The 12,416-nt window shown below is 42.3% G+C and overlaps 1 protein-coding gene across 4 annotated transcripts in view; it reads right to left on the bottom strand.

Moving 5' to 3' along the window:
• Nucleotides 1-12,416, bottom strand: part of IL1R2 (interleukin 1 receptor, type II) — a 64,157-nt gene that overhangs the window by 6,471 nt on the left and 45,270 nt on the right. For all 4 annotated transcript variants that reach the window (XM_012727321.1, XM_012727322.1, XM_004686178.2 and 1 more), the window contains exons 4-7: nucleotides 8,274-8,454; nucleotides 4,705-4,879; nucleotides 2,396-2,458; nucleotides 251-386 (exon numbers count right to left, since the gene is read on the bottom strand). In XM_012727321.1, the coding sequence (XP_012582775.1) occupies nucleotides 251-386; nucleotides 2,396-2,458; nucleotides 4,705-4,879; nucleotides 8,274-8,454 (555 nt within the window). The remainder of the gene's footprint in view (nucleotides 1-250; nucleotides 387-2,395; nucleotides 2,459-4,704; nucleotides 4,880-8,273; nucleotides 8,455-12,416) is intronic.

Genomic DNA, 12,416 nt, shown 5'->3' with positions numbered 1-12,416 from the left:
TCCCCACTCTGTCTCTGGTGAAGCCTCTCACTGCCCCTGCACCTCTGGCCTGTACCCCAGCTCTGTATGCACAAATAAATAAATCTTTAAAAAAAAAAATTCAACAGTTTATAAACCAGAAGTTAGCTGTCACATGGTATTAACAAGCTAGATAGGACATTGTTTCCAAAAGGAAGGGTGAAGACGAGGGGCATCTCACAACAGTCTGCACGACATGCTTCTAAGTGGCCCAAGATTTTCACCCACTTACTGGCGTGGCCCCTCAGTCACGCGGCCTCCCTGGTAGGCAGTCTCTATGTTGGTGTTGTTGGCGAGCCACCACAGCATCGTGGTCGACTGCGTGCCGGTTCCCAGAAACACTTTACACGGGATGGTCAGTTTCGACCCTGGGTACAGCAAGACAAGGAACATCCACCATCAGAAACCAGCTGAGGAGCATTGGTTACCCCAGTTCCTCAGGTCCACAACCAACCTGAGTGGTGAATCCTTCCCTGTGCCCTCAAAAACCCCAATTATTTTCTTTGAGGAAACTCAGCTCCTTCAATCCATTCCACGCAAATGGAGCATCAGTAGTTAGCAAGCATTTCCAATTCCTTCAACTGTTCTTCATGGCAGATAAAAATCCAGAGCCAATGGCTTCCCCAAGACTACTCAGTTCCTTCAGGATATTCTGAAGTCAAGAGCTTGCTTCTTCCACGGATTATTCTAATGACTTAAAAATCCAGACAAGGGCCCTCCCTGTTGGTGCAGCGGGTTAAAGCATAGCACTGAGAAGCTAAAGTCACTTCCGCATGAGTTTGATCCCCGCCTGTCCCAGTGGTGATCCACATGGCACAGCAGACCTCTCCTGACCCGCCCGCTGCTCCCCTCAGCAATGTATCTCAGTCAGTCAGCCTGTTCTGTTCCCTACTCTGTGTCTCGTGAATCTTCTCACTGCCCCTGCACCTCTGGCCTGTACCCCAGTTCTGTATGCAAAAATAAATAAATCTTTAAAAAAAAAAAAAAGACCCAGACAAATGTGTGGACTCTTTCTCTTAGCCCACTGCTGGTTTTCCCCCAACCCTCTCCATTCCCAGATCGACGTCATTAGGATTAATACCCTTAAAGCCCACTGTCTTTATAGGAATGGCTGCTCCCTATAGTTAAGCCACAAGAAGGTACTGGGCCCCCTGCTCAATCACTCTAGGTTATAGTTGTTTAAGTTACCCAGGGGGAAGGGACAGGAGAACATATCTGTCCCCCTTATTCCTGATTAGAGATATGCCTCCCTGCAGCGCATTATTTACTGTATTTCAGACTCAGAATGTCAGCTCCCCTTCCTCCTCCACCACCTCATATAAACTTAAAGACTCCAGCACAGCATTGCATTCTAAGCAACCAAGTGGGGAGTCGGCTTTACCGAGGTGGGGACCTCTGAGGGGTCAGGGTGCTGGGATTCCAGTCAGCACTCACCATTTCCCCCACTTCCCCAGGCTCCAAGGGGTTGTTCTCAGAGCCAAGGCTGCCACTAGGAGCTGCAACTCACATGGTAGACAGCAATTCCCAAAGCCCTCCTTTTTGAGGGAGGAATAAATGAATGGAATTAAGTACATGCATACAAGCACACCTACATCCTTACACCCCTCCGTATGGACATGCTTAGGATTCTGCAGCCAGGGTTTAATAAATAAGCATAAACCTACAAAACCAAATTCAAAATAGGGACACAGTCTTCACAGACACACCAGCATGAGTCTGAACCCCAATTTGACAGAGTATGAAGTTTTGGCTTCCCTGCGCCATCATGACCTGCTGGGCAGCTTTTCCTGCTGGACAATGGGGGCGCTAACACCTTACAGTGTCGCTGTCAGGACACAGCCCATCAGACACTGGAAACTCAGTGGGAAGCACATGAGGCCGGCAGCCTGTGCCACAAGGGGTGAAAAATGAAAACCACCAGTCGTCTTCACACACCAGCTATTCTGACAAGAAACTGTGTCTGAGCAGCCAGCGGTGGCGGGGCCAGCCTCACTTTACAGAGACAGCCTTTGGGAAATGCTGAGCTAGCCAAGCTTTATAAAATGAATTCTTTTAAATAAATTCACAGATGCTGACTCTGTAAGAAAATATGCCATTATACCTTTCATAGAGTTAATAACTGCTGCCAAAATGTTCATATATTCACATTAAATTTTTGTGGGTAGGATTTTCATGAAGCTCCATGTGCCTTCTTTCAGACGATGTCATTTCTAACAACTCTGATAAAGGGAAACGGTCCCTTGAGTTTGCTGTTTTGGCCTCTCACACTGGGGTTTTGGGGTCTCTTCCCGGCACACTGCACACCATGAGACATGGGATCCTGGAACCCCGGCTCTGCATACAGACACCTCCGTGGGTTACACAGTCCTAGCCTTACCCAGTGAAGCCAATATGGTCTCGTGGGGAGAGATAATCACAGGAATTGTCTCTTCTTGTCTTTCTGGGAAAGAGATGAGGAAAAGAACTTTGATTAGGAAAGTCTCTGAGTTCAAGTTCAAATTCCATTGTTTGACTAATTAAGTGGTCTTTTACAGTCTAAGAGTCAGTCATTATCTGGCAAAGGAAACAGGCTCCACAAAACTGAGAATCTTCAGCCAAGGCTTTCCCAGAAGAGAGGTTACTGGCAGCAGCCACAAACACATCCCGAGGCCAGATGTACTTTGCTCTCTGCTGCCCTCCCTGCATTCTTAGTGAATTCTTAATAGGACATTCACGCTGTCCACAGGATAGGTTCTACCCTGTTGAGAGATTACACGTGCAAAATGAAGTCACTTGTGCTAAGCTCCATGTCAGCCAAATGAGACTACCTGATCGACTGCCGTTTCTGCCTCTTCCAGAAATGCAAACTTTAACCAGGCAAGCTGGAGTTCCCTGGTCACACCAATGAGCTGTCAGTCAGACAGCCCGTCCAACCCCTACAGCAGGGACAATCTCTCTTCCTGCTTCCTCCTCCCCTCCCCCTTTCTTTCTATAAAAGTCTTCCATGTCTGTGGCTTTTGGGAGCCCTTCCTCCCACAGCTGGGCTGTTGCCCAATTCATGAATTCTTAAGTAAAGTCAATTAGATCTTTAAATTCACTTAGTTGTGCTTTTAAGCAACTCCCATGTCTCTGTGCCCTAAAATATCTCCCTCTGCTCTATCCCCAAGTACTCACCACAGAATAGTTACTTAAAAAAAAAAAAAAAAAAAAAAACTGGAAAGGGGCACAGAGCCTTGGACAATGCTCAGCCCAAGCCAAGTAACAGAGTAACACGGCATTAAGTAAGGGGGTTGTTAACTAAGGAGATAAACTCTTTGGGAAACAGGTGTATCTCCCAGGAATCAGAATCAAGCTCCCGGAGAAGCAGTTATCCATGCAGCATGAAGAAACGGGCACAAGATTAAAGCCAAACGGGCCGTGCTGGACACAGCTGCTGGCTCCACCCTCACTCCTTCCCTGAAAGAGTATGTTGAAACCCCCACATTAGTACGCAACGTCACAGGAGACCGGACTCTCTCCCTGCCCTCCTGTTAAAGGGCTGAAGCAGAAGCTGCGGCAGTGGAAGCCGGAGAACGAAGCTGCAAAGACTAAAGACACTCATGGTTCTTGCCTTTGAGAGTGCATCAGCAACACCTGGGGCCTCGTTTAACGCAGATTGCTGCCCCCTTTTCCAATTCAGCAGTTCTGAGAGTGACCTGAGATTCTGACAATCTAAGGAGGCTCCAGTGATGTTACTGCTTCAGATCCAGGACCACAAGGTGTTGGCGCCCTGAGAAGTGTGAGCACTAATGCGTAGGTTGGCTGCCCCCTAGTGTTCCTGTGCAGTACGACAGGCTCCTTCAAAGTCATGTCCCAGAGAGGTGATTTAAATGAATCTTCACAAGACTATACAAGAAATATAACCTAGAGCTTTTAGTCATTCAGTATAGTAATACTGAATCTCAGGGTTCTCTGTGAAAAAAGAGTATTTAACCCTCATAAGCCAATTATTTAATCTTTATATATTCCCAAGGTTCTGTAAAATGCCCTAGAGTCCAATTGTGTTAATTATTTCGTGTATAAAATAGTTTTGTTACTTTATTTTATTATTGTTGTTCACAAATGTCTCACTCTCCAGGGAAGATTCCAGGGCTTAGACATTTGTATGCCCTCAGCATCAAGCTTGAGGGGAGGTATGAAGTAAATTTTGAACTAATCTTTAACAGTAAAAATTTAAATACTAAAACTTAAAATCCTGTTCACAGCCTATTTTCAACTAGAACTCATTTAAATCAAGGAGGCCTCTCACTATTTGAAATCTTGCCTCAGGAGACCAGCAAGGGCACTTTCCACTGGCTGTAACAAAGCATAATATTCAAAGCTAGCAAAATCCTAGCATCCCACAATAAGTCAATAGCAACCATGTTCTGACGGCTGGCCCTGCAAACACAAGCCTTTGGATTGGGCTCTCCAAAAGGACCCCCAGTTTGCCCCGCTAGTGTTGTGTTTTAGCGTTGGACTTAGAACTCTATCAACGACCTTTCCCTGTTTAAGGCCTTCCAAAGTGTCACACACACACATCTTATTACCCTGAACTTTAGGGTGGTTGATAGCATCTTTCTTTACTGTCATGCCAAAGACATTCAAAGAATTCTAATAAGTGCTAATGTGTTCCTTGCACACTAGCTCTTGAACCAGGTGGAGAGGGACTTTGTGACTAATACTTACTGTTGACACGTAGCTCAATATTCCGAGTGACATTGTATTGCTTGCCTTCATAGTCAAATTTCATCACACAGGTGTAATAGCCAGCATCCTCCACAGACACATTGAGTATGAGCAAGCGAGTGGTTTCCTTCACACTAACAAACTTCTTGTTATCTTGATCCAAAAGGACAGAATCCTTAAGGGGGAATTTTGGAAATGTTTTTTCAGTCACACCATATGTATATCAAAAGCTATGAAGACCATCATTATTATCAACTAATACTGAGTTGGCAATCCAAGAAATGCCTTGGTCTTTCCTTTGCCGATGTTTTTTGGATACACTTCAATTGTGTTTTCAGGAGAGGGAATTTGGTTAGCTGTGATGCTTGAAGTATTGGTTAAAGTACAATGGGGAAAAAAGGAAACTCTTGACAAAGCATGTCGTTTAAAATACAAACTTATTTATGACCTAACAGCTGCTCAAACTTATTTATGACCTAACAGCCTTAGGAATCACCCTGGGGAGAGTACTACTATTAGATAGTTTTGGCGACATGCAAAACAGTGTTCAGAAGAGTACTAAGAGTCTGTAGAAATGGAGAAAATATGTAAGAAAAAAAACTAGAGAGAGCATGAGACCACACTTTTCATATGGAGAAAGGCACTGTGGCTCCGCATCAGGGCCTTCTAAAGCAAGGCTTCCTAGAATAGAAGATAGGACAGGCTGAATGGAAGAGAAGAAAACTTCGCAGTGAGCACGAAACAGTCTCAAGGACATCTCTTTCAAAACCATGATGATCAAAAGCTTGTAATCGTCAAATATAACCTTGAGTCATTTCAGAATCCCACTCTGAATGAGAACACAGACATAACTGACATATATTTAAGGAAAGGGAGAAATTTCATTGTTCCTAAGATGAGTCGTCAACCATGGGGAAAACAAGAAGGTTTTGTTCCCTTGAGCTGCCAGCACCCCTGCCTGCCTGGCAGAGGTGAGACCTGGCACCTGGGTTATTGTTTTGGCTTCCCTGTTTACATTTCTGGAGCTCTGCTTCCTATTCCCAAAAAAAATGGAGATATTACAAGTCCCGACTTCAGATGACTGGATTAAAAAGAGGTGGTACATATACACAATGGGATATTACTCAGCAATCAAAAAAGATAAACACATGCCTTTTGCAGCAACATGGATGGAGCTGGAAGGGATCGTGCTTAGTGAAATAAGCCAGAAAGAAAAGGAAAAATACTGGATGGTTTCATGCATAGCAGGAGTATAAAGGACCAGAGGGGGAAATAATAATAATAATGAACAACTATATACCAGAGACATTTTATAGGGGTACAGTGAGGAATAGGATTAAAAACGGGGGGTGGGGGGGTGGAATGCACTGAACTATGGTGATGGCACATGGGTGATTTGGTGATGGGAAGCCCACAGGTATTACAACTGAGGTGGAAAAAGGCACAAAATGATGTAAAAATAAACTATTATATTATTCTTAAAAATGTTTTTGAGGCCCTCCCTGGTGGTGCAGCGGGTTAAAGCACTGCATTAAGAAGCTAAAGCCACTTTCGCATGAGTTCAATCCCCGCCTGTCCAGGAGGAGATCCACATGGTGTGGCAGACCTCTCCTGACCCGCCTGCTGCTCCCCTCAGCAGTGTACTTCGTCGATTTGCCTGCTCTGCTCCCCTGGTGAATCCTCTCACCCTCCGCATCTCTGGCCTGTACCCCAGTTCTGTATGAATAAATAAATAAATCTTAAAAAAAATGTTTTTGAAAGACAACTAGTACCCAAAAGCTTTCCAGATGGCAAAGTCCTCAGTCTATTATAAAATATTTTTAATTGCCTTTTATTGGAAGGATATTTGTTTACTACATTACTTTTTAAATCTTTCAGCATCAGTAAATTGAGGTTGTAACCCTGAATTAATTCCTTGAAGAACTTTTAAACATCATCACCATAAAATTAAGTTCTCAGACCAAAAGACAGGCAAAATATTTGGTACGAATGGACTTCATGAATTTTCTCATTGTTGTCCTCAAGGTCATCCCTTTATTGAACAGTTATACACCTGCACTCATTGGCTTTAGAACAATGATGGATTTTATGATGCCTTCCAGAAGCTTTTAGTCAAAAACATGGAGCCTAATCAAAAATCATGCCAAAATTATATTAAAGTTTCTTTGCAATGACTATACTCTTTTAAATATTTTAAATATTTGGAAACCTCTGAATTTTGGTCCTTTCTTTTAAATATTCTTCTAAATATGGTATGTGTGAAAATATTATTAAAAAAAACAAAAAAAACCCTACTTCACTAGGTTGCATGTGAGTGAGCTTAGAACAGAGTAGCCCAGTTCTCATTAAGAGAACCAATACTACTAAGCACCTCTGTGATAGCCTCCTCTCGCCTCATCCACGGACACCACTGAGCTGTCAGGCACTGTTCTCCGGGCTCCCAACACAGCCCTCCACTTAATCTTCAACACAACCCCAGGCAAGGAACACTTGGCAGAAGAAGCAGATTCAAGCTAATGGTTGGCCAAGCTGCACAACAGGTAAATGAAGAAACAGCATTTCAAAGCCAGGCTGCTGGGCCCAGGGTCGGTGCTCTTCCTCTGTATGTAAAATGCTCAGGGTCTCGTTCTATTCTCCATCCACCAAGAGAGAACTGGCTCTAACTGGGCTGGTTAGTGCATAGGACTTGATGCTCTCACCTTCCTTGATGAAAATCATTGTAAAGTTTTCAATATGAAATTAGCTATGTTGCCTACCTGTCTTTGCTCGTAACACCAGTCAACCGGCTAACCTATTTTTGACTCCAGGGTTCATTTCTGTGGTGTTTAAATGACTTCTGATCTATCAGGAAACAGCAGGCCTTTTTCATAAAGGGCCAGACCGTCATAACTCAGACCTGCCATGCACAGCCCTCTGTTCAATTCCTCAACTCTGCCGTGGTGTATGAAAACACAGACACAACTGAGCAGGGTCATCCTGTTCCAGTAAAATGTTATTTATGGACACTGAAATTTGAATTTTGTGTTGTTTTATCATGTCATGAAATATTGTAAAAACTACCCTTCACTGGCAGGCAAGCCAAAAAAAACCCACAGCTCAATTCAGCCACAGCCTGTGTCTTGCCCACATTTGGTGACCCGCTGATACAGTAGTTATTCAAGCAGATGAGGGGATATCATGCAGATATTTACTTTTTAACCCAAGGGTTAATTACCATGCGCTTCTCAAAACTCCATTAATACATGTATAAAGTTATAAAATAAACGAAGTTATTTCTACCTTTTTACAGACACATGAGAATAAAAAGCTTTTCTTCTCCAGCTGTTACTGACATTTTGTGCTTTTTGATTTTGACATTTCTGTCTTCTCAAATATTATTCTAAGGACTCTAACCAAGGCCCATAAGGATTTAAAGGAACAGATGAATCATGACCCTTTTTTTAATAAATTAGTTTAAAAAAAAAAACTAAACTAGGAAAGTGATTATGTTGCCTTCAGTGTGGGTATTATTATCTTTTTTATGGCTAGTAAAATTCATTTTTATTAAATAGCAAGTTTTGAAGACATACCTTGTACCACTGAAGTTTTATGTCAGTTTTATTACGGGTAAATTCACTCAACTCAGGGCAAACCAATGACCCCGAGGATGATAAGATCAGGATTTGCGGGTAGGACATGAAAGGCAGGAAAGCATCTGTCTTCTCAAACACCTTCAGCTCAATGGACATTTCATCACAGTGAGAAGCATTTCTGATTTAAAAGGGGGAAGAAAGGGTAATCAATCAATGGTAAAGCAAAAATAAAAGGCGAGTTCAATGAAATGAAGAATAATATCCCAAACCCATGGATTCTGCGTTCTGCATTTTCTTGATTAATATTGCAACACTTTTGTTCAGTCTTTTGAGTTCTTGTCAAAGTTGGGGGGGGGGCAGAAAGGGACAAAAAGCACCATATGGGCCTTCCCTGGTGGCCAACAGTTAGGGAACAGCACTGCAAGCAAGCTGCAGCCGCTTCAGTGCGAGTTTGATCTCCCGCTGAAGCTGACCCACATGGCCCAACAGACCTCTCCTAACCTACCCACTGCTCCCCTCAGCAGTGTACTTCATCTATCTGCCTGTTCTGCTCCCCACTCTGTCTCTGGTGAATCCTCTCACCCCTCTGCACCTCTGGCCTGAACCCTAGTTCTGTATGCATCAATAAATAAATCTTTAAGGGCCCTCCCTGGTGGCTCAGTGGGTTAAAGCACAGCACAAAGAAGCTTAAGCCACTTCCGCATGGGTTCGATCCCTGCCTGCCCTGGAGGTGATCCATATGGCGTGGCAGACCTCTCCTGACCCACCCGCTGCTCCCCTCAGCAGTGTACTTTGTCGATCTGCCTGCTCTGCTCCCCACTCTGTCTCTGGTGAATCCTCTCACTCTCCGCATCTCTGGCCTGTACCCCAGTTCTGTACGAATAAATAAATAAATCTTAAAAAAATAAATCTTTAAAAGAAAAAAAAAGCACCTCACCATTGTGTATAGAAATAGTGATGGATTCTGTGTTTTTCCTGAAAGATCCTCTACAAGTCTACTTTCAACACCACCAAGGGCCCCTAACGTGCCAGTTTCTGGGGAGCCCTTGTGCACAGCCTCAGTGTGCTCCCGTTTCCACACAGGCAACCACAGCCAAACTGAGAGATGATTCCCTAAGAGCCACTGTTTCTATATAAAAAGTACTCCCTTTACTTCTCTTGGGAGTCATTTATCAAGTGAAGTCTAATTTCAAAAAACTGCTAAGAACTTAGTATCAGATCTAAAAAAGATATTTGCATTACTACACAGGAGAAATTATCCCAGTAAGTTTGTTTGGTTTTTAATATGAGGGGGTTGTCCTAACTGTAATCTCAATATCATAATTCTGTCAATACCCTAGAACTTGGGAAAGGGCAAACAAAAACATTACCAGAAACATGAGGGAAATGCAAAGGACAGAGGATAGCAATTAAAACTATTTTTAAGTAGAAAAACATAAAAATGTAATTATCTCAGCTAAGTTCCTGGCTACCTAAGAAATATGGTACAGCAGCAGAGACAATGAGAATGTGTGTTATATGAAGGGCAGGTTGGGGAGAGACCGCCCAACAAAACTGCAAAACAAATCTTCTTCCAAGGAAAGAACAAAGTGTAATAAACACATATGAAGGTATTAAGAGATGAAAGCTTACTACCTAAAAATAAAATGCATTAATTTAAATATATAAGGCAATGTCTACATTATATTTCATAACTGTTTTTTAAAGGAAAATGAACAAACATTTTATGCATAAAGAAATGCAAAAATTTAACTAGCACCTTGAAAAATGCATTATCTCTGTAAATCAGAGAGATGCAAGTGAAGCCAAATTAAGTAGCAGTGCATTCCTGAAAATAGTCATCCCAGCGGGCTTGTAGTGAGAAACTCCATGCCAGGCCCTGTGCTGTGTATTCCATATAGATTGTTTCATTGAATTCTCCTATACTATGAAGTAGAAATTTTTAGTGTATTTTTAGATGAAGAAAATGAGGTATATGTAAGTCGAGCCATTTCCTAAGTGTGCTGAGACACTAAAGAAGTCCACTCAAATTTGAAAGCCTAATAAGGCTCTGGGAAGATCCACAAATTAGGGCACCATCTACAGAAAGCAAGTTACTAGACATATCGAGAGTTGCAAATTTGTTCAGTTTACTGACCTGGTAATTTCCCAGCAAGACTAACTCAAAACAAAGAGGCTGCAGAGGGACTGGGAAGTGATCATTTGACCCCCACTCCTCTGTCCCAGGTAGTTGCACCCCCACAGGACAGGAGCAGCAGCCACCCATACTAGTCACCAACTACCCAGTTTCCTCCATTCTCTGCGCACACAGGGTTATATGTGCTGGCCCTACAGTAGGTGGGAGCAGCCACAGGACTTTTCTACTCAGTTGCAGCTGCATCCTTTCTACACCAAAGTTGTAGTGGCACGAGAGACTCTTCAAAGCACGTTTCCTTTTGCTTCATCAACCAACAACATCTGAGAGTGACTTTTGCAGTCCCTGGTGCCTGGGGTCTCTTTGGTCTGGAGTGGGGGTGGAGTCCATAAAACCTGTGTTTGTGGATTTAATTCAGGACATCCTTCCCCCCTCAGCACCCTCCCTCCCCACACACACACACACATTATCACTGTAAAAGTAAGCATTGCCTTTGGGATAGGAAAGGGCATGTCTGGGTATACTGACCTCCCACGTGGGGTACTACCTACATCTCCTATGCTGTGACGTCACAGAATCTCAGCAATCTCTGTACGGAGAGGAAACTGAGACCATAAATGTGGAGTGATAAGATCATGGCCCCACCAGATAGGAAATGAGAATGCTAAGAGGCACATCTATATATTCTGACACCAAATTCCTTTTTCTACCATACTGTGAAGTCTTCTGGTAGTGTTTGTTAGGGGGAAAAAATAGAATTTTCACATTAAAAGAGAAAAAGCCAAAGTGCTTGTTAAAGATAAGGTTAGATAAAGATCATGTGGTTAGTTATTCAGCTATTTTTAAGAAGATGAAGTCCTGCCATTCGCAGCAATATGGGTGGACCTGCTGGGTGCCAGGCTCAGTGAAATAAGGCAGATGGAAAAAGACAATCACTATATGACTTCACACATGTGACAATAAAGAAACAAAGGCATGAACTAAATATTTCAAAAATGAACTTTTACACTATCAGGTCAAATTAGTGTTTACCAAAAGGCAAAGAAATAAACTAACTAAAATTGGACACTCACTTGAACCCATGCACAAAATTTAACTTGAAATGACTTAAGTCTAAAAGGAAAAACTGTAACAATTTTTGGAAGAGAACAAAGGAATAAAGCTTCCCAACATTAGATATGGCAGTGATTTCTTGGACATGACATCAAGAACACAGGCAACCAAAATAAAAATAGGTAATAAAGTGAAGGTCACAGAAGTTTTAAACTTTTATACAGCAGAGGTAATATTAACAAAGTAAAAAGGCAACTGTCTCATTCTCTGCTGGAATGGAGAAAATTTTTTAAGTTATATATCTGGAAAGAGATTGATATCCAGAATAGAGAAAGAATTCCCACTTCTCAAAAACAAATAATTCAATTTTTAAAAATGAGCAAAGGAATTGAATAAATTTTGTTTAAAGAAGATACACAAATAGCCAATAAAGCACATCATTAACCATTAGGGAAGTCTCAGTCAAAACCACAATGAACTGCACAATATCCATCATGATGACTATTATAATTTTTTTAAAGAAAGAAATTAACAGGTGCTGATGGGGATATAAATGAAACATTGCAGGATGAAAATAGCACATCCACTGTGGAAAACAGTATGACAGTTCCTCAAAAAGTTAATCATAATTACCATATGATCCAGCAATTCCACTTTTAGCTATACCCCCAAAAGAAAGTGACACAAGCTATGCAACCTCTGTCGTCAGACATGGTCCGGATGGAGGGGAAAAGATCTGAAAAATCAGACTTTTCACTGATAACTTATGTTATGACCTCCCTTTTTTGTACAACCGTAATATCAAAATATTCTGAGCAACTTTCAGCTTACAATTGGACTGTCTCGACCACACAAGGCCTGCCTGCCTTGATAAGCAAGCACTACACAAGGGTGAAAAAATTCCCCTGAAGTCAAGTGACTTGACTACTGACTGATAAAAGCAAAAGGGCTGT

Source organism: Condylura cristata, unplaced genomic scaffold (genome assembly GCF_000260355.1).
Source record: "Condylura cristata isolate star-nosed mole 26May11 unplaced genomic scaffold, ConCri1.0 scaffold00020, whole genome shotgun sequence".
Lineage (NCBI taxonomy): Eukaryota > Metazoa > Chordata > Mammalia > Eulipotyphla > Talpidae > Condylura > Condylura cristata.
Note: the sequence above shows the minus strand (reverse complement) of the source record. Positions and strands in the feature narration are given on the sequence as shown.